We start from the raw sequence: 23,782 nt of genomic DNA on the forward strand, positions 1-23,782 counted from the left end.
TCACCATTCTTGAGTTTTTTTACCATCTAGTGGAAAGGACATTCAACAGCATGGATAGTACTTCGATACAAAATCATGGGCCTATTTTTGGCCAAGCACACCAGCATAAAATGCAAAAAGGCCAACAAACAAACAAACAAACAATTCTTCTCCGCAATCCTACTTTGAATCTACTGAAAGTTGCTCTCAAAAAAAGTCTCAATTGTAGTTTACATAAAAATCTCTAGAGTTTAATAGTTAAGTGGTTATTGTTTCTTTCCATTAAACATAATTGTCTTGAGCGGGCCCTGCAACTGAAAATGTAGGCTAAGAACTAGAAGGGATTTAGGATTTGCCAATGTCCAGCAGTTTACCTTAAAATGGAGTGACCTAGAATATGAAATAGAATGCAGGAAAGAAATCTTAGAAATTTTAAAGTTTCTGGGGGAGGAGCCCCAGACCCCCCCCCCCCCCCAGGGCTAAGCCCCGGATGTACACTTAGGCCCAATCTCAATACTTCCCCTTACCCCTTATCTTCCCCCTTACCCCTTAAGATGTTTTTGAAGTGGAGGTTAGAGAGATTGATCTTTATTCAGTTAGCGAGACTCTGTAACAAAAAGAGAGATGAATTGGAAAAGACAACTGCTCTGAAAAAAATTAGAGAGGAGGAGGAAGAGGATAGCAATCTGAACCAAAGGAACAAGATGTTTTTGAAGTGGAGGTTAGAGAGATTGATCTTTATTCAGTTAGCGAGACTCTGTAACAAAAAGAGAGATGAATTGGAAAAGACAACTGCTCTGAAAAAAAAAAATTAGAGAGCAAATCAAACTGCTTGCCGACGAAATTCGTTTGTTCAAGGATGAAGCGACTCGGAACAAAGAGCAGAGGAAGTTCACAGACCTACACACGACGCTAGTCGGAGAAGGACTGATAGCGGCCCGCCCCCTCGACTCAGGGCCCTCTGAGGGGAGTGACCAAGGCAAAGGAGGAGGAACCTTGGGAGCCTATGGTTGCATGTACCCGAAACTGCCATTGTGTGGCCCAGATGGGGAATACATCTTCCCTGGTGGTTTACAGGAGTCGAGACACAGTGATCCGGTCATCTGCAGTACCCCCCACGTGCCACGGAAGGGAAATCCATCTGCCCCACCTGACTATGCTAATCATGATGCGATCCAGATCCCACAACAACCCCCCGAGGTGAGGCCTGGAACAGTGACTAAGAATGAATCACGCATTGGAGGATTTGATGACTACAAACAACCACACTGCAGTGTGATGGGAGGCGCAGCAACACCACACATGAAGACCACAGATGAGAAGAAGGGAATAGCCAGGGAACGAGAAAGATTCCCCCAGTCCAACAGGGACAGAGGACGATTCCCCCAGTCAGACAGACAGAAAGAACCTCGACCAGGCCACAACTGTGGACAAATTGGACACTGGATGAGAGAATGTAAAGCCCCTCGAAAGATGTACCGTGACCGCTCCAACGAGAGAGTAGGGGAAGAAAACCGCTCAGACAAAATGAGGGAACGATTGAAGAAGTTACAGGCGTAGAGTGTTGAAGAACTCAGCCGCATATGCGATTCAGTGTCGGAAACCAACAATAACACCAACTTGGAATGACACTCGTTAGATTTGGCACGCAAACTAACTGATACGGGGTGAAGAGTAGGGAGTGTTTGAGTGTTGTTTGTTATTTTCATTCCTTTATTTTCACTAGAGGTTAGTCTTCGAAAGATGCTAGGACTTTTGTCACTGCCTATCTAAGTTCATGTTGGTTCCTTCTTGACACAACTGCTCAGCTTTAGAACATTTTGTTTGTTTTGTATTATTTTTGAACAAAGGTTCAATCATTCATTCATTCACACAAGGTTTATTGAGCGAATCATTAAGACAATTACAAACATAGTTGATCATCATTAATGTTGGAGGCTGTGACAATGCCTCCCCCATGACTGATACTGCACTTTTTCTTTGTTTCATGTTTCATCGTACCTGGGAGATCCAGGAGACACGGACACTTGTTGAGTCCTTGGGAGGAGTCCTTGAACTGAACTGTGTCTGTGTTTGTCCTGACGCCCTACTACGAACTTTCATCCTCATCCCCCATCACACCTGCGGTGGCCATCAACTGGAAAATAACTTTGTTGCAACTGCTACTCAAAACCAACTGAGTCATGCAGTATTGTCTGTGATGTTGTTGTGCCAAGCAGAGGGAGGTGTCTCGACAGTTGACTTTCTTGATTCTTTAAAAATGTTTTAATCATGAGTAACCTAATGAGTTTGTTATTTTCTTTATTATAGTGGCCTACACCTGGTTTACTTGTGTATGATTTGAATTTACTTGTCCTATTGCCTTTTATGCTTTCTTTCATTGATTTAGTTAATTATTAATGGGTCACCAGAAAATACACTGAATTCTCTTTTTGTGGGTGATCTTTAAACTATGTTTAGTATGATCAAGAGGGAGGAATGTAGAATGTTGGTGTATTTTAGTGTCTCTCTGTTGTTCACATTTCTAGTCTAGGAACAGGCCAGGGCCTCTCATACTGATACAAGGTGTTATCCTTAACATTCTGCCATTGTTATGTCTCAACAAGGTTGAACCGACCTGGTCCTCCGGGACATAGCCAGGGCCAAATACCTTATCAAGGCTGAGAGTGCGTCTGTTCACGTGTTATTCATGTTTCCCCTTTTTGTATAATACTCGCCCCAACCCTTTGGTTTGAGGAGAAGAGGGTTTCGACAGCCAAGGAACAAGTCATCGACCACCAGGTCCACTATAGATTATTCAACCTAAGTCTGTATCTCGCTGTACATCCTGGAATAAACCATCTATTCAACCCTCTAATCCAACCTGTCAAGCTGCTTTGATTTCGACTTCAAGAATTACTACTACGACTGAAAATACACAACGCAGAGTCTGTCCGAACAGTTTAGAAATAAGCTGAAATCTAACACCCTTGAAGTTGCGCGTTCATGTGAGAGCTAGTGGTGTCTCAATACCCAATTTGATCAAGATTAAGGGATAAGATTGAGTGCTATGTACCCCTTATTTTTAAGATGATTTGAGAGCTCACTTGGGCCGAATCTCGATTCTTCCCCTTGCCCCTTTTGCTTTGTCTTTGTCTTTGTCTTGGTTAAGACAAAGACAAAGCAAAAGGGGCAAGGGGAAGAATCGAGATTCGGCCAAAGCCTGGCTCCCCCCCTGATCATGACTCTCCTTGCGCCTTTATTTCTGAAAGGCGACTAACGACACACTTGGCGACTTATTCAGACCACCAGGGAGAAGGTGAAACCCATATCAACGTATAATCGCGGCCCACGGCTCTCGTGCCAACAGCGTCGGGGTCTCTCCCTCTCCTCACGCCGTCCAGGCAGTCAGTGGGCGTGGCTTATGGGGAGGAGGACTCCGCACGAGCGGGAGCGTCACCGTCACCATATTGATTCACTACAGCGGAACTCTTATGATTTCTAAGAGCTAGTCTGATGTTAATCTAAATGTAGTTTTAATGACACATGAAAGTTCAAAGAATGACTTGTATGCTTCCTTACTGCCCCCTAGGGTCACGTGTCGTCCACTACAGCTCGTAAAAACGAATATAAGGATTATTCCTTGATGACGAAGTTCCAAACACAATTAAACAAAAGACAGACAAATTGTTCGCCTTAAAGAAGAAAACAGAAAGAAAGGTTACCATCGGGATGAAGCCCTGAAACAAAGCATTGCAACTTTACACCGTCCTGGCGCACTTCACTGGGACCACGCACCGGGTCTGTCCCATAAAACACACACAGGCGGACGACAATACGTAACCGATACCGGAGTGATGCCCTCACAACAGGGGGAGACGCCAAGCCGTCGTGGACCGACACCGGAAGGATCCGGGATGGGGGACGAGGGTTGCTTCAAGTCCGTTCTCCCCCCTCAGGTCCTGGACGACAGCAGGCTGGCCCTGCCGGCCGAGCACAGCCTCCTGAGCCCGGCCAGGTTCCACTCCGTCGACCGGAGCGTCCGGGTCCAGCAGCAGGTCCAGCTCACCCTGGCCCGCAAGGGGAAGAGGTCCGCCTCCAACGGTAGGCCATTTAGTCAGCGCTCTTCATAACACCTGCAGATCAAGGTATGGTTCAGGTTGGGAGACCTGCAATGGGGACCTCATAGAGAATGGAATAACACATTTTGTATTGAACTGTGCTGTAGACAAGCTGCCTGACGTTGTGTTACGAGTGGCCGGGCGTGCACTTATCTAACATGCCCTGGGAATGTATTAATATTCTGTGAAACTTAAAACTGGACCATTTATTCGTTAGAGTTGGATTCAAACTCAATGCAGGACCACTATTGGAGTGGATTGGACGAATGTGGGAACGAAATTAATTGTTTGGAGTGCCGCGGCAAAACGAATGAGCGCAGTAAACTTCATATCGGCCCAAAGGCAATACAATGCGCTTTACAAAGGAGAAAGGTGAGAACATAGCCCGCCCTAGACCCACCGTTCCACACTAATTCCAAAGTCCAATCAGACCCAGACCAGGTGTGCAGCAGTGGCGAAGCTAGACCTTGAGCTAGAAGCTCGAGGTCTAGCGCTGATGCTGCGTGTTTCCTCCCTCCCTCCCTCCCTCCCTCCCTCCCCTCCCTCCCTCCCTCCCTCCCGGTTAGCGTAATGCTCCTCCCTAACCATGCTAGCCTGGCTCTGTGTCTCCACGAGGCTCAGTAGGAAGCTCGTCATTCTAGCGCTGATGCTGCGTGTGAACCTTTATGTTTACTGTTGTACAGAGTGTTGAAGTTACAATTAAAGCAGCACATTCTTTATTCTCCCCTCCCTCCCTCCAACACCTCCCTCCCATTAGGAGCCTTTCCCCAATACTTTTATGGCCTCTGAAGGGATACTTCCCAGGAAGGTTCCGCCTGACGCCTCCAAACACACACACACACACACACACACACACACACACACACACACACACCTGTCTCTGGACGTGGAGGAGCTGACGGGCGAGGTCACGACAGAGCCTCCGTCCGGAGGGACCGTGAAGAAGCGTAACTTCTTCAGGTCCACCTTTTCTGAGAGGGACAGCCTGTGTGGGGGGTTGGACACACACACACACACACACACACACACACACACACACACACACACACACACACACACACACACAGTGTTCCTGTTGAGAAGTGCTAGCACTGCGTTGTACTTCCATTGAACCATTGCACAATATGCAAACCACCACAAGGCTTTTTGTTGTGGTGGTCTGCATTAGCTGAGCTCATAGACACATTGACATTGTACACATTCAGCATTGATTATGTCATAACGATGTTATCCTTTCAAAGTCCAGTCAGAGAAACTGCAGTGTAAATAATCCAACAAATGTGTGTGCTTCTTCGTGTGTGCTTGCATGCATGTACGTTTGAGCATGTGTTTATGACTGTGTGTGTGCAAGACATTTAAAGAGTGTGCCTTTTAGTTTCCGGCTCCGTTTAAAGGCCACTTTATCATCCCATAAGGGGGGGGGGGGGATGCATGAAATCAGCTTCCACACACACACACACAGCTTGTGTGTGTGTGTGTGTGTGTGTGTGTGTGTGTGTGTGTGTGTGCTCCCTTACCTTTAGTCGTTTCACGGCCGTTGAAGAAACAGGCCATACGAATACTGCCTCCGAGGTCTGAGGCCGCCCTGATCACGGCCCGGCCCCCAGCGGGCGGCCTTCTGCCCCTGACGGGGGACACTCACCGCAGGGGAGGGCTGCTTCTTACTGGAGTCTTCATCTCTGCTGCATGTAACAGTGGTCGAGTAGCGCCCAGGCTGCCTCCATCCCCGGGTCACGCATGTGCAGGATCCCTTTAGAGGGGTACGCTTTAGTGTGTGTGTGTGTGTGTGTGTCAAGAGTAGGGTTTAGAGTGTGTGTGTCAAGAGTAGGCTTTAGTGTGTGTGTGTGTGTGTGTGTGTGTGTGTGTGTGTGTGTGTGTGTGTGTGTGTGTGTGTGTGTGTGTGTGTGTGTGTGTGTGTGTGTGTTGTTACGTATTTTAAGAACACAAGCTGTATTTCCCTCACTTAAAGGTTGGGTAGGTGATTTGCGAAACGCCAGCAGATTTTGAAAATACACAACTCAAATGGTCCTACCCCCTCTCCTTCAACGCTGACTCTGACTCCACCCATTCCAAGTACCTGGACGCGCAATCATGCACGAGCGCGAACAGAGATGCGCGAGAGCGAGCCAGGCTAGCGTAGGTTTTCGTTTAACAACATGGCACTACATTCAGCTGTAAGTTGCACCCAGTACCGCGGGAAGTAGGAGTGCTGGGGGTGCTGCAACACCCCCTGTCCGAGGCCCTGTCTTATCACAGAAAACGATCATTTCTAAAAACTCCGGCCAAAGTGGAGATTTCTGAAAACGCCGGTTATGTGTTGTCGTGTCAACGGGGAGAAACGGGATTTTAGGTTCTGAAGCGTCACATTATGCACCAGGAAATGCTTAACGTCATGTGAGCGCCCGCTGTACCGTATTGGTCCGAATATAAACACAAACCCCATTGTAAGACGACCTATATTTGGAAAAAAGATTTGAAGACCAGATCCGTTTTTTATGAATAAATAAATTGTATTCATTGAAATAATATACGAAAATAAAAAGGCATCGAATAAAACACTGCATTGCCACTAAACAGTAGTGCAAATAGGCCGTACTGATGTGTACACCAAAGACTATTCCTGACACTCCTCTGCCCCGCTGTGTTCGCTCTGGCTGTGGTCGCTCCGAACTGTTTCGGCCCGTGGCAAAGCGAGTCATCCTCGCTGCTGTCCAAGGCATTTTGAGACGCAGCATTTATTTAATGCTCATATGACCTAGTGCTGAAAAAAGGTTATATGAAAAAGTGTGAGGGTAGCGGTGGTGCGCTAAACTTGTTCTGTGAGCAGCTGGATGTGAACGATCGATTTTCAACTGTCCGCGCATGCACTGGTGTAATTGAGCTGCGCTGCTATACATCTTTTTTTATCAATGTAACGAGTTGCGAGTCTAGTGCAGGCTGAGTTTTTTTTTTTCCCTGCACCCCCTGCTGAGAATACGTTCTCGCTGCAATGGTTGGACCAGATGTTATAAACATTAAACGGTCACATAAATCATTACTATTTTTAGAAAATGTATGTTTGTTTCATATAATTGTATTGGAAGTCCTGGTTTTCACTAGGGTTGCCGCGGTGTGGACATTTTCACACCGAGTAATACACTCGTCTCCACACCGGTATTACCGAGTTTAAACGGTATAAACTTTGAAACTAGGTCAACCGCCACACAAGCATCGGTTTTTAGACCCTTCTCGTCCTTCAGTTGCCGCCAACGTTCGAAAGCAGCGCCTAGGATTATTCTTGATTTCAGTTTTTCTCTTTCAGCGTTTTTATTATCAATTACTCTCTGAAAAAGAGTTTTCCTTCTCTTTGCTGGTGGTGGTGGTGGTGGTGGGGATGGTGGCGTCTTGTCTGCCATGGAAATTGTCTTCTACTGCTAGGTCCAAATGTGGATTAACTAGTTCCAGTAGCTACCGCAGGATAACAACAAACAGGAGCTTGCTCTGGGTCACGAGCTCTGGGTCACGAGTACTGCACGAAGGGGTCGCGCGCGGGGCGCGGGGGAGGGGGAGTGCAGTACGACCGTTTGATTGACGTACTTACTGTCCAATGCAACTCGGTGGCAATGGAAATGATTGGCTGGAGTTTTTCAAGCCCTGCCCGTTCCACAGATGATTGACTTGTTTAATTTTCATGTCAGTACTTCTAACTCAGTGGCTGTAAGCGGGTTATGATAAGGATTTCAAGTAATTTTGCAAAAATGGCCAAAAAAGCAAATCACCTATACAACCTTTAACCACTAGGGAGTAGGACCATACATATAAGCCGTAAATACTATACATAGCCACAAGGGGAGCAAGACCTTACTGAAGGCTGCAATAAATACTTTAGCCACAGAAGGCAGCACCACAGACCAGGTGAGGAAGCCGAGGGTTACGTCACACTGGCTCCTCCCACTCCTTCCGGACCGCGCTGTTCAGACCATAACAACCTACAGATCGAGCATGTCTTCAGAATCTTCTTGGCAGCTATTAGACATACATGGGTTAATGTTTTTGATCAGCTAGGAGACGCTCGCACGTGCTTAGACACATCTTCAATCTCTCCTTGCTTCAGAGTATCAGTTTACCATACCGAAAATACTTTATACTAAATAAAGTCTCTTTAAAGCTATTCCTTTGGATTCGATCACTTTCCTTGAAGAACTCAGCAGTGTGTGTCAAGTAGGCTTTAGAGTGTGTGTTTGTGTGTGTGTCCAGAGTAGGCTTTAGTGTGTGTCAAGACTAGGCTTTAGAGTGAATGAGTGAGTGTGTGTGTGTTTGTGTGTGTATTTGTGTCTGTTCAAGCAGTTTAAGCATGTGCGCTAACATGTTGTAATGTGTGTGTGTGTGTGTGTGTGTGTGTGTGTGTGTGTGTGTGTGTGTGTGTGTGTGTGTGTGTGTGCATTCGTGTGCATGCATTCGTGTCCGTGTGTGTGTGTGTGTGCATTCTTGTGCGTGCATGCAAACATGTTGTAATATGTGTGCAAACATGTTGCAGTGTGTGTGTGTGCACAGACCTGAGCTGCCCCCCGGGACCCACTCCAGGTGGTGGGGGTCCCGGGGGATGCCATCTAGGTGGCGGTGGGACTCGGACCACATGCAGAGCTCGCTGGTGTTGGGGGCCCCCCAGGGGGACGGCCCCCGCCCGCTTCAGCAGGGCCACCGGGGGGGGGTCCACCACCGCCGCCCCCCCAGCCCCCCCAGCCCCCCCAGCCCCCCCAGCCCCGTGGTCTGGGGGGGGTTCGACCAACCAAGGATCTGTTAGGGGCTGATCGTGGTCCCACGTCAACGCAGCCCAAGAGGGTCTACGGACCCCTCACGTCCTCGCGGACCCTCCTTGCGTCCACAGCAAGGGCCTGACGCGCGCCTCCCCGATACGTTAACCCTCCGTCGAGGCGACGCAGCAGCGAGGGCTGTGATTGGTCCGCTCACTAAAACCCGCCGCAGAACCGAAGCAGGTTCACGACTGCCTGGAAGCGTCTGCGGGTTCATCGTTGCGTCGATGTGGAACCATAATCAGCCTTTTAGCCGGTGGCTAATAAGCAATAGCATTGACCCCTCTCATGTAGGGGGCGGACGCAGAGACACTCAAAGCCCCGTACCCTGCAGGGCGAAGCACTCCTGGATGGAGAGGGGCGCCCCCAGGTGGGGGGGGGGGGGGTCGGCCAGGACCTCCTCCCCTCCGGTCGCCTCCTCCATCATGTGACCACAGCCACAGCCCGACGAATTACAGTTTTCAATTCGTAAACACAGAGAAAGAGAGAGATTTTATTTAGATTTTTCAAAAACACTTTTTTTTACAATCAACCGAGAGTACAATACATCAGGAAATGTGCTATTTGTTCAGTCTTTAAAAATTGTTGGTTTATCCAACAAAATCCTGTGCAAAGTGCAACTCATCATTTTCAACAAAGCAAATAATATTATTGTAACACCGGCGCTGTTTAAAAGCATCTACATCCCCAAACGCCTTATAAAACGTATACAGCCAGACTCTGGCTCTGACGTTACAGAGGAACACAGGAGGGGCCTCATGCCCCGCTCTGCCCTCCACCTTATTTCTCCGGCTGATGTACACGGCCATTTTCGCATCTCCTAAGAGATAATTTACTAGCTGCCACTTAAAATATAACTTTTTTTGTATCCAGCACCAAAGATAAAAACTTTTTCAGAAAAAAACACATTCAACAGACTAAAAACCAAAGTTAAAAGAGAGAAAAAAACAGTGAGTCTCGGGCACTCAGTAAAAATATGGAAAACTGTCTCCCGTAGGCCACAGAACGGACATGTGTTTGAAACAGCAGGATTTAAAACCGAGATAAAAGTATTTGAGGCGATGGCACCATGTAGTACCCTCCACTGGAGGTGGAGGGTACCCCCCCCCCAAAACCACCCCCCCCCCAAACCAAAACCCAGGGAGGAGGTCCAAGAATAATCTCGGAAAAACATTTGTTGTTCTATTAATAATTTTCCTTAAGGCACTTATGGAAGCATTATTAACTAATACAACGAGAAATCATCGGCTAAACACACGAGAACATTCAGTTGGATCCAATGAGTTGTTTATTGCAATTATGCTTCATTAACAAGTGAGACAGAAAAATAGTCCCTTACATGTACACAATTAACACGAGGACTAAAACAATAGAGGCAGCAGACTTTACAAATCATCAACAGGTGAACACGTATCTTTAATAACTGAACATGTTATGACAAAAATGATGATATAAGAGCCCTTAAGACTTAAACTGGTGAAGTCTGAAAAATATATAAAGGTTGACCATCAATAGGTATTTTATATACATTTCAAATAATAAATGTGCTTATCTAACTATGGGAGATCTTAAAAGTCTTTTCATGGTTTATCATGCTATACTTTGAGAGAGAGAGAGAGAGAGAGAGAGAGAGAGAGAGAGAGAGAGAGAGAGAGAGAGAGAGAGAGAGAGAGAGAGAGAGAGAGAGAGAGAGAGAGAGAGAGAGAGACTATGGGCCCTATTTTAACGGTCTGAAACGCAAGTGGGAAAGCGCAAAGCGCAAGTAGCTTTGTGGGCGGTTCTACGGCGCTATCGCTATTTTACAGGCGGATAAATGACGCTTGCGCCGTGGCGCAAGCGTCAAAAGGGTTGGTCTGAAGCAGCCTAATTACCCGTAGGTGTGGTTTGGGCGTAACGTGCAACAAACCAATGACAGTGCCAGCTCCCATCCCCTTTAAGAGCCATGAGCGCATTTGAATCGGACGAGTTGATATTTTGACAGCGCGTCTGCAGTCTCCGATGAGACAGATGCACATGAATTTGCAAATGGCTTAGTTTATTGCCAAATAATGTGGCCTAATTCACACATGGAATAAGGGGTTTTCTTCCACAACTTCAGAAATACTGAGTCCTCAAATAAATTTCGGCAAAGAAAACGTATGATAGGCTATAACATATGATATGCGGTAACTGTGGTTCTATTTAATGATATACGCAATACATTATAAACATTGTTTCTTATCAGTATTGTATGCTATCCTAATATGCATGTGTCCCCGCGGTAATAGACATTGCCATTGATTGTATTATGCGTTACGTGTTTAGTTTGCCCAAGTGAAGGAGTTCAAGTACCTCGGGGTCTTGTTCGCAAGTGAGGGAACTATGGAGCGTGAGATTGGCCGGAGAATCGGAACAGCGGGGGCGGTATTGCGTTCGCTTTACCGCACCGTTGTTACGAAAAAAGAGCTGAGCCGCAAGGCAAAGCTCTCGATCTACCGGTCTATCTTCGTTCCTATCCTCACCTATGGTCATGAGGGTTGGGTGGTGACCGAAAGGACGAGATCGCGGGTACAAGCGGCCGAGATGAGTTTTCTCAGAAGGGTGGCTGGCGTCTCCCTTAGGGATAGGGTGAGAAGCTCAGCCATCCGTGAGGAACTCGGATTAGAGCCGCTGCTCCTTTACTTAGAAAGGAGTCAGCTGAGGTGGTTCGGGCATCTGGTAACGATGCCCACTGGGCGCCTTCCTTGGGAGGTGTTTCAGGCACGTCCAGTTGGGAGGAGACCTCGGGGAAGACCCAGGACTAGGTGGAGAGATTATATCTCAACACTGGCTTGGGAACGCCTCGGGATCCCCCCGTCAGAGCTGGTCAATGTGGCCCGGGAAAGGGAAGTCTGGGGCCCCCTGCTTGAGCTGCTCCCCCCGCGACCCGACCCCCGATAAGCGGACGAAGATGAGATGATGATGAGAGCGTTTAGTTTGCGTGTGTTTAAACAGAGCACACACGCGCGCCCGCATTCATTAATTCTTTTTAACACTCACTCGCGGTAAAGCAATGTTTTTCACGATCAAATAGGCCTACTCATCAATCCTAAAAGTTATGGGCATGTAGGCCTACACGATGTCTGTGTCAAGAAAATGTGTTTGCTGTACGGTGTTTGCAGATGCATTGATTAAAAAGTAGCCTACAACTTATTACCGCTGCATCAGCTGTTCTTTCCCAAATAATTTACCAAGAATGTGCGGCTAGGTAGATGAGAGAAGCAAAGTGTATTCGCGAGGTGCACAAGCAATCCGTATGCATCGCATGCGCATGTATGCTTGCGCCCTTAAAATAGCATCTGAACAACGCGCCACTGACTTTAAACCAGGTATTTCCTGGTCAGTAGCGCAATGGTATTCAGAGACGGCAAAATACCGTTTGCGCCAGAACACGCCTCCTCCTTCCGCCGAACCGCCCCTTGGGGCGCAAGATCATTCCCTAATTTACCGGCGAGTGGCGCAGGTGGCAAAAGAGCGCTCTGCGCCAGTTGTAAACTAGCAACAACACATGCGCCAGTGACTAAGTCATTTGCGCCGGATGCAAGATAGGGCCCTATGTGTTTTTTTGTGTGTGTGTGCGTGTTCGTTTGTGTGCGCGGCGGGGCGGAGGGGGCTGCACTTTTTTTTTTTTACTACACCTAGTCTGCCCCCCCCCCCACAGAGGCCCCACAGAGGCCCCGCAGAGTGTGTGTGTGTGTGTGTGTGTGTGTATTTACAGGCGTGCAGGCGCTGAGGGAGGAGGTCCTTTTGTTTTTCTACACCCGACGCTGAGGACCCCTGCCGCCCCCCCCCCCGGGGTCCGCCGCCACCCCCCCACTAGGGCCCACTAGGGCGCTGAGGACCCCACTAGGGCGCTGAGGACCCCACTAGGGCGCTGAGGACCCCACTAGGGCCCACTAGGGCGCTGAGGACCCCACTAGGGCGCTGAGGACCCCACTAGGGCGCTGAGGACCCCACTAGGGCCCACTAGGGCGCTGAGGACCCCACTAGGGCCCACTAGGGCGCTGAGGACCCCACTAGGGGCCCCCCTGGGGTCCGCCGCCATCAGGGATCAGGGGACAAACAGGAGACAAACCGACTACAAAAGACGCAGAGACGCTGAGGGTCCCCCACCAAAACGAGGTGTCCCGCGCCCGTTTTGTTTTCTACAACCGACACAGAGAGGCTGAGGACCCCTCCCACCACCACCCTACCGCCACCCCCGGGAGGAGGTCCTCCTGGGTGAAGGAGGAGCAGAAGGTGTGGAGGCGTGTCAGTGTGTCTGAGGACCCTCCTCCACCTGGGGACACTCTGTAGAAGGACAGAGAGCCAGCAGGCCGGTCCAGATACACTCCTACTCTGGTGGAGCCAGCGGGGCGGAGAGGGAGGACTGTTCTACTACCGTTGTACCAGGCATAGTAACCACCATCATAACAATAAAGAGTCCAGGACTTGTTGTTCCATCCAAGCCTGCTGTCATCACCCTCTCCTCTCCTTGTGATTCCTCTGTACGTCACTCCTATCCAAACCTGTCCTCTCCACTCTACCTCCCAGTAACAGCGGCCAGTCAGAGCCTCTCTACCCAACACCGTGGACCAGGAGTAAAATCTGTCTGGGTGATCCGGATACGACTGGTCCTCTCCAACCATCGTCACCTTCCTGTTGCCCTCAGACAGAGAGAGTTCTCTGTGGGCCGTGTTGGGGTCCAGGGTGAGGTCACAGGCATCTGAGGGAGAACCAGACATGATGAGCTGCTGAACCGCTCTTCATCCTCATCATCATCATCATCACTAGTACTGTTCTCCTGCGCTCTGTGTACATATACATAGATATGAACACATACATACATATACATATGTACACATACATAGATACACACACCTCAACAATAACGTTATGAATACATCAACAACAATATTATGAAAACATCAACAACAAACATCTCTCCTTGGATCCAGGCTGCTCTTCTTCTTTTTATTCTCTTACTTTTTGTGATCGCTCTCTCTTCTTCTTCAGCCCCCTCCCCCTCAGCCCCCCCCCCCCCCCCTCCTCAGCCCCCTCCCCATCAGCCCCCTCCCCCTCACCAACCCCCCTCATCCCCCTCCCTCTCAACCCCCCCTCAGCCCCGTCACCCCCCCTTCCCCTTCCCCTCACTGCCCGGTCACACCCCTCCCCCCTCCTCCCTCAGCCCTTTCACCCCCCTCCCCTTCACCTCCCCCTCAGCCCCGTCAGCCCCCCTCCCCCTCACCCCTAGTCCTCACCCTCAGCCCCCCCTCAGCCGGTCACCCCCCTCCCCCCCCTCCTCCTCACCCCTAGTCCTCCCCCTCAGCCCCCCCTCAGCCCGGTCCCCCCCCCCCCTCCCCCTCCCCCTCCCCCTCAGCCCCTTCACCCCCCCTCCCCATCACCCCTAGTCCTCCCCCTCAGCCCCGTCACCCCCCCTCCCCCTCACCCCTAGTCCTCCCCCTCAGCCCCGTCACCTCCCTCCCCCTCCCCCTCACCCCCCCTCAGCCCGGTCACCCCCCTCCCCCTCAGCCCCCGCCTCAGCCCCCCCCTCAGCCCCCCCCCCCTCAGCCTGGTCATCCCCCCTCCCCCCTAGTCCTCCCCCTCAGCCCCCCCCCCCCCCCCTCAGCCCCCTCTCTCTCACCCCTTCACCGGCCCCTAACCCGATCACTCCCCCCTCAGCCCCTTCACCCGCCGTCCCCCTCCCCCCTTCCCCTCAGCCCCCCCTCAGCCCGGTCACCCCCCTCCCCCTCAGCCCCCCCTCAGCCCGGTCATCCCCCCTCCCCCTTCCCCCTAGTCCTCCCCCCCCCCCCTCAGCCCCCTCTCTCTTACCCCTTCCCCTCCCCCTCACCGGCCCCTTACCCGGTCACCCCCCCTCAGCCCCTTCACCCCCCCACCCCCACACTCCTCCCCCCTCAGCCCGGTCCCCCCCCCCTCACCCCTAGTCCTCCCCCTCAGCCCCCTCCCCCTCAGCCCCCTCAGCCCCCTTTCTCTCACCCCTTCCCCTCCCCCTCACCGGCCCCTAACCCGTTCACCCCCCCTCCCCCTCACCCCTAGTCCTCCCCCTCAGCCCCTTCATCCCCCCACCCCCACGCTCCTCCCCCCTCAGCCCGGTCCCCCCCCCCCTCACCCCTAGTCCTCCCCCTCAGACCCCCCTCAGCCCCGTCGCCCCCCTCAATGTAACAATGTAATACCTGCTGGGTTTTATACAAGCAGGTCTAACTGTGATGGTCGACAGTATTAATAAACGTAAGATACATGATGTCAGCCATCATCTTCATTCCCAGTAGGATGTGACCTCACTTCCTGCTGTGTGGATGGACTTTCCATCTCAATAGTGTGTGTGTCATGGGTTGAATCAAACAGACACTCACATCTCTGTGGAGCTGGTTTCAGCCTCCACACTCCACCGTGCTCCACACTGGGGGGGGAAACAAAGTGAGAGCAGCATGTTGAAACATTCACCTTCATCATCTGCCGTCTCATCACGTTCTACACAACATGAGTGACAGCTGCCTCTTCAAACCACTTCATCTAGCAGCAGCATGAATCCTTGTAGGAGACTTTGTCCCTGAGTGGTGAGCTGTCCTCTCCATACCTGAGAGTGTCCAGTCTCCAGCGTGGATCCTCCAGTCCACCAGAGAGCAGTGCAGCTCCAGAGTCTCCTGGGTGATTGTAGCTCAGGTCCAGCTCTCTCAGATGGGAGGGGTTGGAGCTCAGAGCTGAGGCCAGAGAAGCACAGCCTTCCTGTGTGACCAGGCAGCCAGACAAGCTACGCGCACACACACACACACACACACACACACACACACACACACACACACACACACACACACACACACACACACACACACAACACACACACTTTATTCTCTTTATTCTGGTTGAGAGCAGTTCATACTAAAGTAGCCACATTTTTAAAGTGTATTTATTCCATTTGGAGGACAAGGAGAGAAGAGGACAAGGAGAACAGGAAGAGGAAGTGGGGAGATGACATCATCACAGACAGCAGAACTTCCTTCACTTGGATGTGAAACAGGATCTTAAACAAATGCTCCTTTCTCAATACAGTGGAATCCGCTTATAGTGGTCACGGATATAGTAATCAACCGCTTATAGTGTTCAAAAGGCTTGGGACCGAATCATTTCTATACAAATGCTGTTTAAATAATTCGTTTATAGTAATCAAGAAATCCGCTTATATTGTTCATTTTTGGCGATTTTATGAATGTAAACATGTGCAAAAACAATTTTAAAATTATTAAAAATTATTATTATTATTATTACGTGTAGTTATTGTTATTTTTTACCATGATTCCTTTCTGGACGTCTGCTTCTGCCTAGCTAGCTAACGTAAAGAGTTGACGACCAGGCAGCTAGAACTAGCTTGCGAATCATGGCTGGAAAAAGGAAATCATTTTCTATGAATGAAAAACGTAATCTCCTCGAGGCATATGATAAGTTGCCAAAAATGAGCCAACGAGATGCTGCGGCGAAGCTTGGCATTCATCAGGCTACCTTGTGGAGTCTAATTAAGCAATGAGAGACAGTCATGAAGGCTAACGACGGAGACCGAAAACGACGGCGCCCGGGCAAAGCACCTGGGGTTGAGGCTGCCCTGGTGAAGTGGATTGATTATGCCCGGTCTCGCAATGCTCCGCTGAGCGGACCCTTGGTCAGGGAGAAGGCTGAGTCATTAGCAACAAGTCTCGGAGAGGAGAGTTTCAAAGTTTCTAGCGGCTGGTTTGAGCGATTTAAAAAGAGGGAGAACATTGTGTTTAAGAAGCTGCACGGAGAGGCTGCTGAAATAACGGTAAATTCGGTTTTAGTAATCATCCGCTTATAGTGTTCAAATTGGCTCTGGACAAACGTGACCACTATAAGCGGATTCCACTCTAGCTACAACTCAATGAGATATTGTTCGAATAGAGTCAGGAGAAGTCTGCTGTGTTTGGTACGCTGAGACCGTTTCCTCACAGATTCTAACATTGTGTAGAACCAGGGAGAGTTTTGTCAGCAGGCAAAAGAGCAACAGAAATGCATCGGACATGAGCAGCACTACACCAAACTAATGTGAAGTTAATAAAGTCCATCTTTAATGTTCAATATGATTCACTTTACCACAGCCAGTGATGTTCTATGGTGAGGTGTACATTATATTCAGATCACAGCACGGCTAAAGCCTCATCCCCATGTCTACGCTAATGACAACTCCTCAGCTCACATCTGCTGACCAGAGTTACATAACATATAACAAACATAACATACTAGTAGTTAACAGGTCAACCCCTAACCCTCACATCAGCGGGCCAGAGTAACATACCATATAACATGCAGTTTTGTGTGTTCTTTATCGATAACGATCCAACTAGTCGTGGACCATCCCTTACATATTAAACAACTCCAAGACACAGTTTGAAGAGGCTGAAAACTGACCTGAGAGTTTCCAGTGTACAGTGTGGACTCCCCAGTCCAGCAGAGAGCAGCTTCACTCCTGAATCCTGCAGATCATTGGTACCCAGGTCCAGCTCTCTCAGATTAGAGGAGTTGGAGCTGAGAGCTGAGGCCAGAGCCTTACAGCATCTCTCCGACAGATGGCAGGCATTCAGCCTGCACACACAATAAACAGGTTAGGAACTGTGATTAAAATAACTTACATCTTCAACTTATTACATAATGAAGAAATTGTGGTTATTCAAATTGGGTGTAAAATGTATAACAATAAGATAGTTGTTTTGCAGCGTTTGAAAAGTCGTTTTGTATATTAATATTACTTTTCGTCGCAGTATTATTTTTATTGTATTGTAATACATGTTATTAGTTCATCTAGATTCTAAAGCGATGTTTTGTATACAATTAGAAGTTTTATTCCAATATTATGTATATTGTGTTTTTAGGAGAATAAAAATCATAGTGATCAGGAAAATACTTTGCGAGCACGAGAACTAAAACAGCATTTGTGTGCTTGGGGGTGTCAGTTGTGTGCTGCTTCACTTTACGTGCACACTATTATCTTTGTAAATCTGTTAAATGTCTTCTGATATTGAACCTTGTGGTGTAACTGTTTGACCATTGGGTAAAACTGACCTGATAGTTTCCAGTGTACAGTGTGGACTCCCCAGTCCAGCAGAGAGCAGCTTCACTCCTGAATCCTGCAGATCATTGGTACTCAGCTCCAGCTCTCTCAGACTAGAGGAGTTGGAGCTGAGAACTGAGGCCAGAGCTTCACAGCATCTCTCTGACAGATCACAGCCCTGCAGCCTTCACACAGAATAAAGAGAACAGGTTAGGAACAGTGATTAAAATAACTTACATCTTCAACTCCTTTGAAATCAATTATGGTCAAGGGTCGACATCTACCTTGGATCAAGGGAGATCTCATACACTTATTCAAACAAAGAGACAAGGCCTGGAAAAAATACCGTAAAACAAATGATGCTGCTGACTGGAATGCTTATAAGGAGCTAAGGAATAAATGTAAAACCAACACAAGAAATGCTAAAGGAAATTACTATAAAAACTGCTTATCAACTGATTTTAAGAACCCGAAGAAATTTTGGAAGAGAATCAATAGTATAACCAATAAATCCACAAAAAGCCCTACAACGCATATTAGACTAAATAATCAAACTGTGAGTGAACCTTTATTAATTGCAGAGGCATTTAGCCAGCACTTCGCTACAATTGGTAGCTCTTTATGTGGTTACTCTGGTCTTACCTTGAATCAGAATAGGTGTGGCAGCTCTTTTTGCTTTAAAACTATCTTTCCAATTGATGTTCAGCGGGTTATTGATAGCCTAAGCTCTGGATGCAGTGCTGGTCCAGATGGTCTGGAAATTAAGTTCTTTAAACTTGCCTCTCAAGTTTTGTCATTTCCACTGGCTGATTTATTTAATTTATCTTTCGCAACTTGTGAAACACCGTCATCATGGAAAAGCGCTAGAGTAACCCCTCTTCATAAAGGAGGTGACACCTCAGACACCAACAATTATAGACCAATCTCAATTATCAACAGTATAGCAAAAATATTTGAAAAAACTAATGTTTAATCAATAATCTAAATATCTTGCAGACAATAACATATTATCTCCACACCAATCAGGTTTTCGACCTAATTACTCTACCACCACTGCTCTTCTAAAATTTACAAATGACATATTGTCAGCAGCTGACAGCAAGATGCCTACAGGTGCTATATTTATTGACCTTTCAAAAGCATTTGATATGATCGATCATTATCTTCTCTTAGATAAATTGTATGCTATTGGTCTTTCTACTAACTCTCTATTATTTTTTTTCATTTTTTTTCATTTTAGAAGTCAGTGTGTCTCCTTTCAGGGAAGTCTATCAGAATTTAAGATCAATGATAAAGGTGTTCCACAAGGCTCATCCTTAGGTCCTCTTTTGTTCTCGATCTTTATTAATGATCTTCCTCAAATCTGTTTGGACTCTCAAATTCATTTATATGCAGATGACACTGTATTATACTCATCCAGCTCTGATATCTTACAAATTCAACACTCTCTACAATCTGATTTTAATTTGGTTCAAATATGGTTCTCTTCAAATAAGCTTCTGTTGAATAAGAAAAAATCATATAGTATGTTGTTTTGTACTCAACCTGATCATTTGTTGTCAAGTAACTGGTCTATTAGTCTTCTTGATGGAACAACAATAGAAAAAATTGAAGAATTTAAATATCTAGGCCTCTGGCTTGATTCTCAGCTATCCGTTAAACCCCATATTAATGCAATCACCAAGAAAATCTTTGGTGGTCTGAAATCTCTTTATCGTTCTGTGGACTGCTTCTCACAAGAATTCCGTAAAAGACTTATAATGCAATTAATACTCCCAATATTGGACTATGCTGATGTTATCTATGGTAACACTTTTGAAACAAATCTCCGTCCTCTTAATGTGTTATATAATAGTCTTTGTAGATTTGTGCTCAGGTGTCCTTATATAACCCATCACTGCCTCATGTATGAGTCCCTGAACTGGCTTGCCCCTAATTCCAGAAGGCAATTCCATGAGTCAATACTTACATTAAAATGCATCCATCTCAATTTCCCTTCATATTTGAAACAACTCTTAATCCCTTTATCTTCTCAATACAGCCTACGGCACATGGACCACCTGTTTCTAGTTAAACCTAGAATCAGGAAAGAAATTGGTCGTCGGGCATTCAAATTCAAAGCTCCATCAGATTGGAACAACCTTCCCTCCTCACTTAGGTCTATTACTTCTTTCCATATCTTCAAATCATCTTTAGTTTTGCATTATAAAACATCCTGCTCTTGTTTCTGATCTATCTTACCTTTTCTCTCTAGGACTCATTCTACTCATACCTGCTTTCCTTTTGTGCACTATACTATTTACATGTGTGTATCTGGGTTCAAATATGTACTGTATATTCTACTTGTGCATGCAAGAAAATGTATTTATTGTATGTAATGTATGTTAATATATTTGATAGTACTCTGTGTAATACTGGCTGGTAGGGGGTGGGAGGGGGGGGTAGCTATGGGGAGCATTGTTGGAGTGTGTGTGGGTGTGTGAGTGTGCGTGTGTTTGTCCTTGTGCTTATGTGTTTGAATTTATGTTTATAACTTACTTTTTACTTTCATTGTATTATTTGTCATTATTGTAAGGACCCCCTCGAAAATGAGATGATACATCTCAAGGGGCTATCCTTGAAATAAAGAATAAAGAATAAAGAAAGAAAGAACTTATTACATAATGAAGAATTTGTGGGTTAAAAATGGAGACCTATAAGCAGGGATGCAAACACATGTATTACAAAAAAAGAGAGAGCTACCCGAACTCGGAAAAAATGTGACGGCATGATATCCTATTATCATGAGAAGGCCTATGCTATATGCTATATGCCTAGAAAGATAAAAACTATATTAGTTACTCAGTTAAAGTGACTTTTTAAACTGAGTTAATTTATTTTCACACACACACAAACACACACCTCTGCATTGGATATGCGATCACAGGTACAGGTACTGGCAGCATAGGCCTGGCACTGTCCCTGATCTTATCTGCTGCTTAGGGGGTTTCTGGAGGAGGGTTTCGGAGAAGCTGTGCAACACTTTGTGTAGTTATTGTTTTTGTCACTTTCCTCTGATGAATGTCTGCCTTACAGTGTGCATACAGGGCATGTACACCCCTGCTGGCATAATTAATTTCTTTAATGCAGAGTGTGCATTTAGCACATCCTTTTTTCTCCATTTTTTTTAAAAAATCAAACAGTGGAAAGTTATGCTTCACTGAATTCACCTCAGTCGTGGCTTCTAATTTTAGCCCTGACCACTTCCAACTGCACTTGCACCCTGCGTCCTGCTGCACAATAAGTGCATCCTTCTCTGATATTTCCCACCACTATCCTCGGGTCGGGCCGGGCCTTGATCGAGCGTTTTTTTATCTTTATTTTTATCATTGGTTTATTGGCCTAATCTGAGGAAAAATCTATGCCATAAACAGAAATATTATAGGCCTTTATTACACAGGTCTTCTCAATGCCGCGGAACGCTCCGTTCACTTTCGTAGTAGTCCGGTGACTTGTTAACCCCAGCGTCTTCCGTTGCTAAGCGACGTCACCGTCTTTGCGGACAATTTATAATTATTGCTCTGCTGATCAACACTACGAATGCTGGTAATGAATAAATTGTAAAAAGGAACACCATGTGGAGTTATTATTTTAGTTATGGCAAGTAGCCGTGTAATAAGCGGGATAATGTAGCCTATAGAACGTCGCCGGTCATTATCGAAAACAAGCCCCTTCAGGGCGAAGCAAGACGCCTCCGCTGTGCGTCGGTGTACTGTTCGCCCTGTCAGGGCTTATTTTCCCGATAATGACCGGCGTTCTATACATTATCCCATGCATATATATTTAGCAGAGTAGGCCTGGTAACAAATGTGTACAAAGTTACATATGTGTTAAAATAAATGTCGGGTTGAAATCGGGCCCGGGCTCATAATTACAGTTAATGTGTCGGGTCGGGCCGGGCTCGGACAGAACGTGCACGGGCTCGGGATGGGTCGGGCTTGATTTTCTGGGCCCGATCTAAGCTCTAACGTGCGCATGCGCATTAAAAATGTAACCTTCAGTCGACGCAACGGCAAGGGCTGTGATTGGTTCCCTAACAAAATCATTTCCGGAATCACTTTTCTGTACTTCGAAGGCTCGAGGGGTCTCAGTCAGTCAGATTACGGAATATTGACACCTTCACGCGCGCACCGTTCGATGCCCCCCCCCCAAAAAAAAACCTCTTCGGATCTGCACGAACCACATAGGTCCCCAAAATGTACGATAAAAAAGTAACTCGCGCCAAAAAGCGTGCCGTTTGCATGTCTGTATAAGATAGTTGTTTTGCAGCGTTTGAAAAGTCGTTTTGTATATTAATATTGCTTTTTGTTGCAGTATTATGCATATTATGTATTGTATTGTCATACAATTATCAGTTAATATAAAGCAATGTTTTTTATATAATTAGAAGTTTTATTCCGATATTATGTATATTGTGTTGTGAGGAGAATAAACATAATAGCGATCAGGAAAAAACTTGCTAGCACGAGAACGAAAGGTACTGCCACACTGAACGCGTTCGTGCGTAGGATAAGGCCTAACCTGCCGCTTCATTATTGGGTAACCCTTCCTTTTACAGTCCCCTAATTACTAGGTATTTACCCGGTACATACATGGTAAATTATAGTGTATTACTGGGTAATTACCACTGGTAATAAGAAGGTAAATACAGAGGTAGTTACCCGGTAAATACATGGTAAATCATAGTGTCTTACTGGGTAATTACCACTGGTAATAAGAAGGTAAATACAGAGGAATTATCCGGTAAATTATAGTGTATTACTGTGTAATTACCACTGGTAATAAGAAGGTAAATACAGAGGAATTATAGCTGATGTACCAAGTAAAACGTCCACTATTACGCATCAACTCAACTAAGTAGTGTGTAGTTGTAACTGTTTTAGGTTGGTAATAACTCCGATATTGTGTACTTCCTAGGAAATTAGGCAACCAATTCTTAGAAACACCTATTATCCAAGGTTTATGTTGGCTACAGCCCAAATTTAATGATGTACTACCTAGAAATTTGCATAGTACTTTCCAATAAAATACTTTCTTAGTTATTATTCGTAGCTACACCCATTTAGAAAGGGTTTATTCGATTTACCACTATGGAATTACTTACCTGGTAACAACCTCTGCAGGAACAGTTTTCCTCTAGTGTTATGATACATCTTCTTAAATACTGGGTACAAAGCCGTTTGTTTCCATGGTATTACCAGGTTCTTACCATATAATTTATAATAGATACATTCCATTATCCATGCAGTCAACACAAACTTGTACCATGTACGTTCTGCGACGTTACCAAGTAAAACACACCAATTTACCCAGTAATTAAGCTGAAACTGTACTGTAAAAGGAAGCCTCGTTTGTTTCCATGGTATTACCAGGTTCTTACCATATAATTTGTAATACATTATTCCCTTTTCCATGCAGTCAACACAAACTTGTACCATGTACGTTCTGCGACGTTACCAAGTAAAACACGACAATTTACCCAGTAATTAAGCTGAAACTGTACTGTAAAAGGAAGCCTCGTTTGTTTCCATGGTATTACCAGGTTCTTACCATATAATTTGTGATACATTATTCCCTTTTCCATGCAGTCAACACAAACTTGTACCATGTACGTTCTGCAACGTTACCAAGTAAAACACGACAATTTACCCAGTAATTAAGCTGAAACTGTACTGTAAAAGGAAGCCTCGTTTGTTTCCATGGTATTACCAGGTTCTTACCATATAATTTGTAATACATTATTCCCTTTTCCATGCAGTCAACCCAAACTTGTACCATGTACGTTCTGCGACGTTACC

The 23,782-nt window shown here is 46.6% G+C and overlaps 1 protein-coding gene across 1 annotated transcript in view; it reads right to left on the reverse strand.

Moving 5' to 3' along the window:
• Positions 1-12,801: 12,801 nt before the first annotated feature.
• LOC115544303 (NLR family CARD domain-containing protein 3-like) overlaps positions 12,802-23,782 on the reverse strand; it is a 31,009-nt gene continuing 20,028 nt past the window's right edge. Inside the window, exons 5-7 of the mRNA XM_030357213.1 lie at positions 15,468-15,641; positions 15,244-15,290; positions 12,802-13,595 (exon numbers count right to left, since the gene is read on the reverse strand). Of these exons, the coding sequence (XP_030213073.1) occupies positions 13,036-13,595; positions 15,244-15,290; positions 15,468-15,641 (781 nt within the window). The 3' untranslated portion in view covers positions 12,802-13,035. The remainder of the gene's footprint in view (positions 13,596-15,243; positions 15,291-15,467; positions 15,642-23,782) is intronic.

This window comes from Gadus morhua, chromosome 1, assembly GCF_902167405.1.
Source record: "Gadus morhua chromosome 1, gadMor3.0, whole genome shotgun sequence".
In the NCBI taxonomy this organism is placed as follows: domain Eukaryota; kingdom Metazoa; phylum Chordata; class Actinopteri; order Gadiformes; family Gadidae; genus Gadus; species Gadus morhua.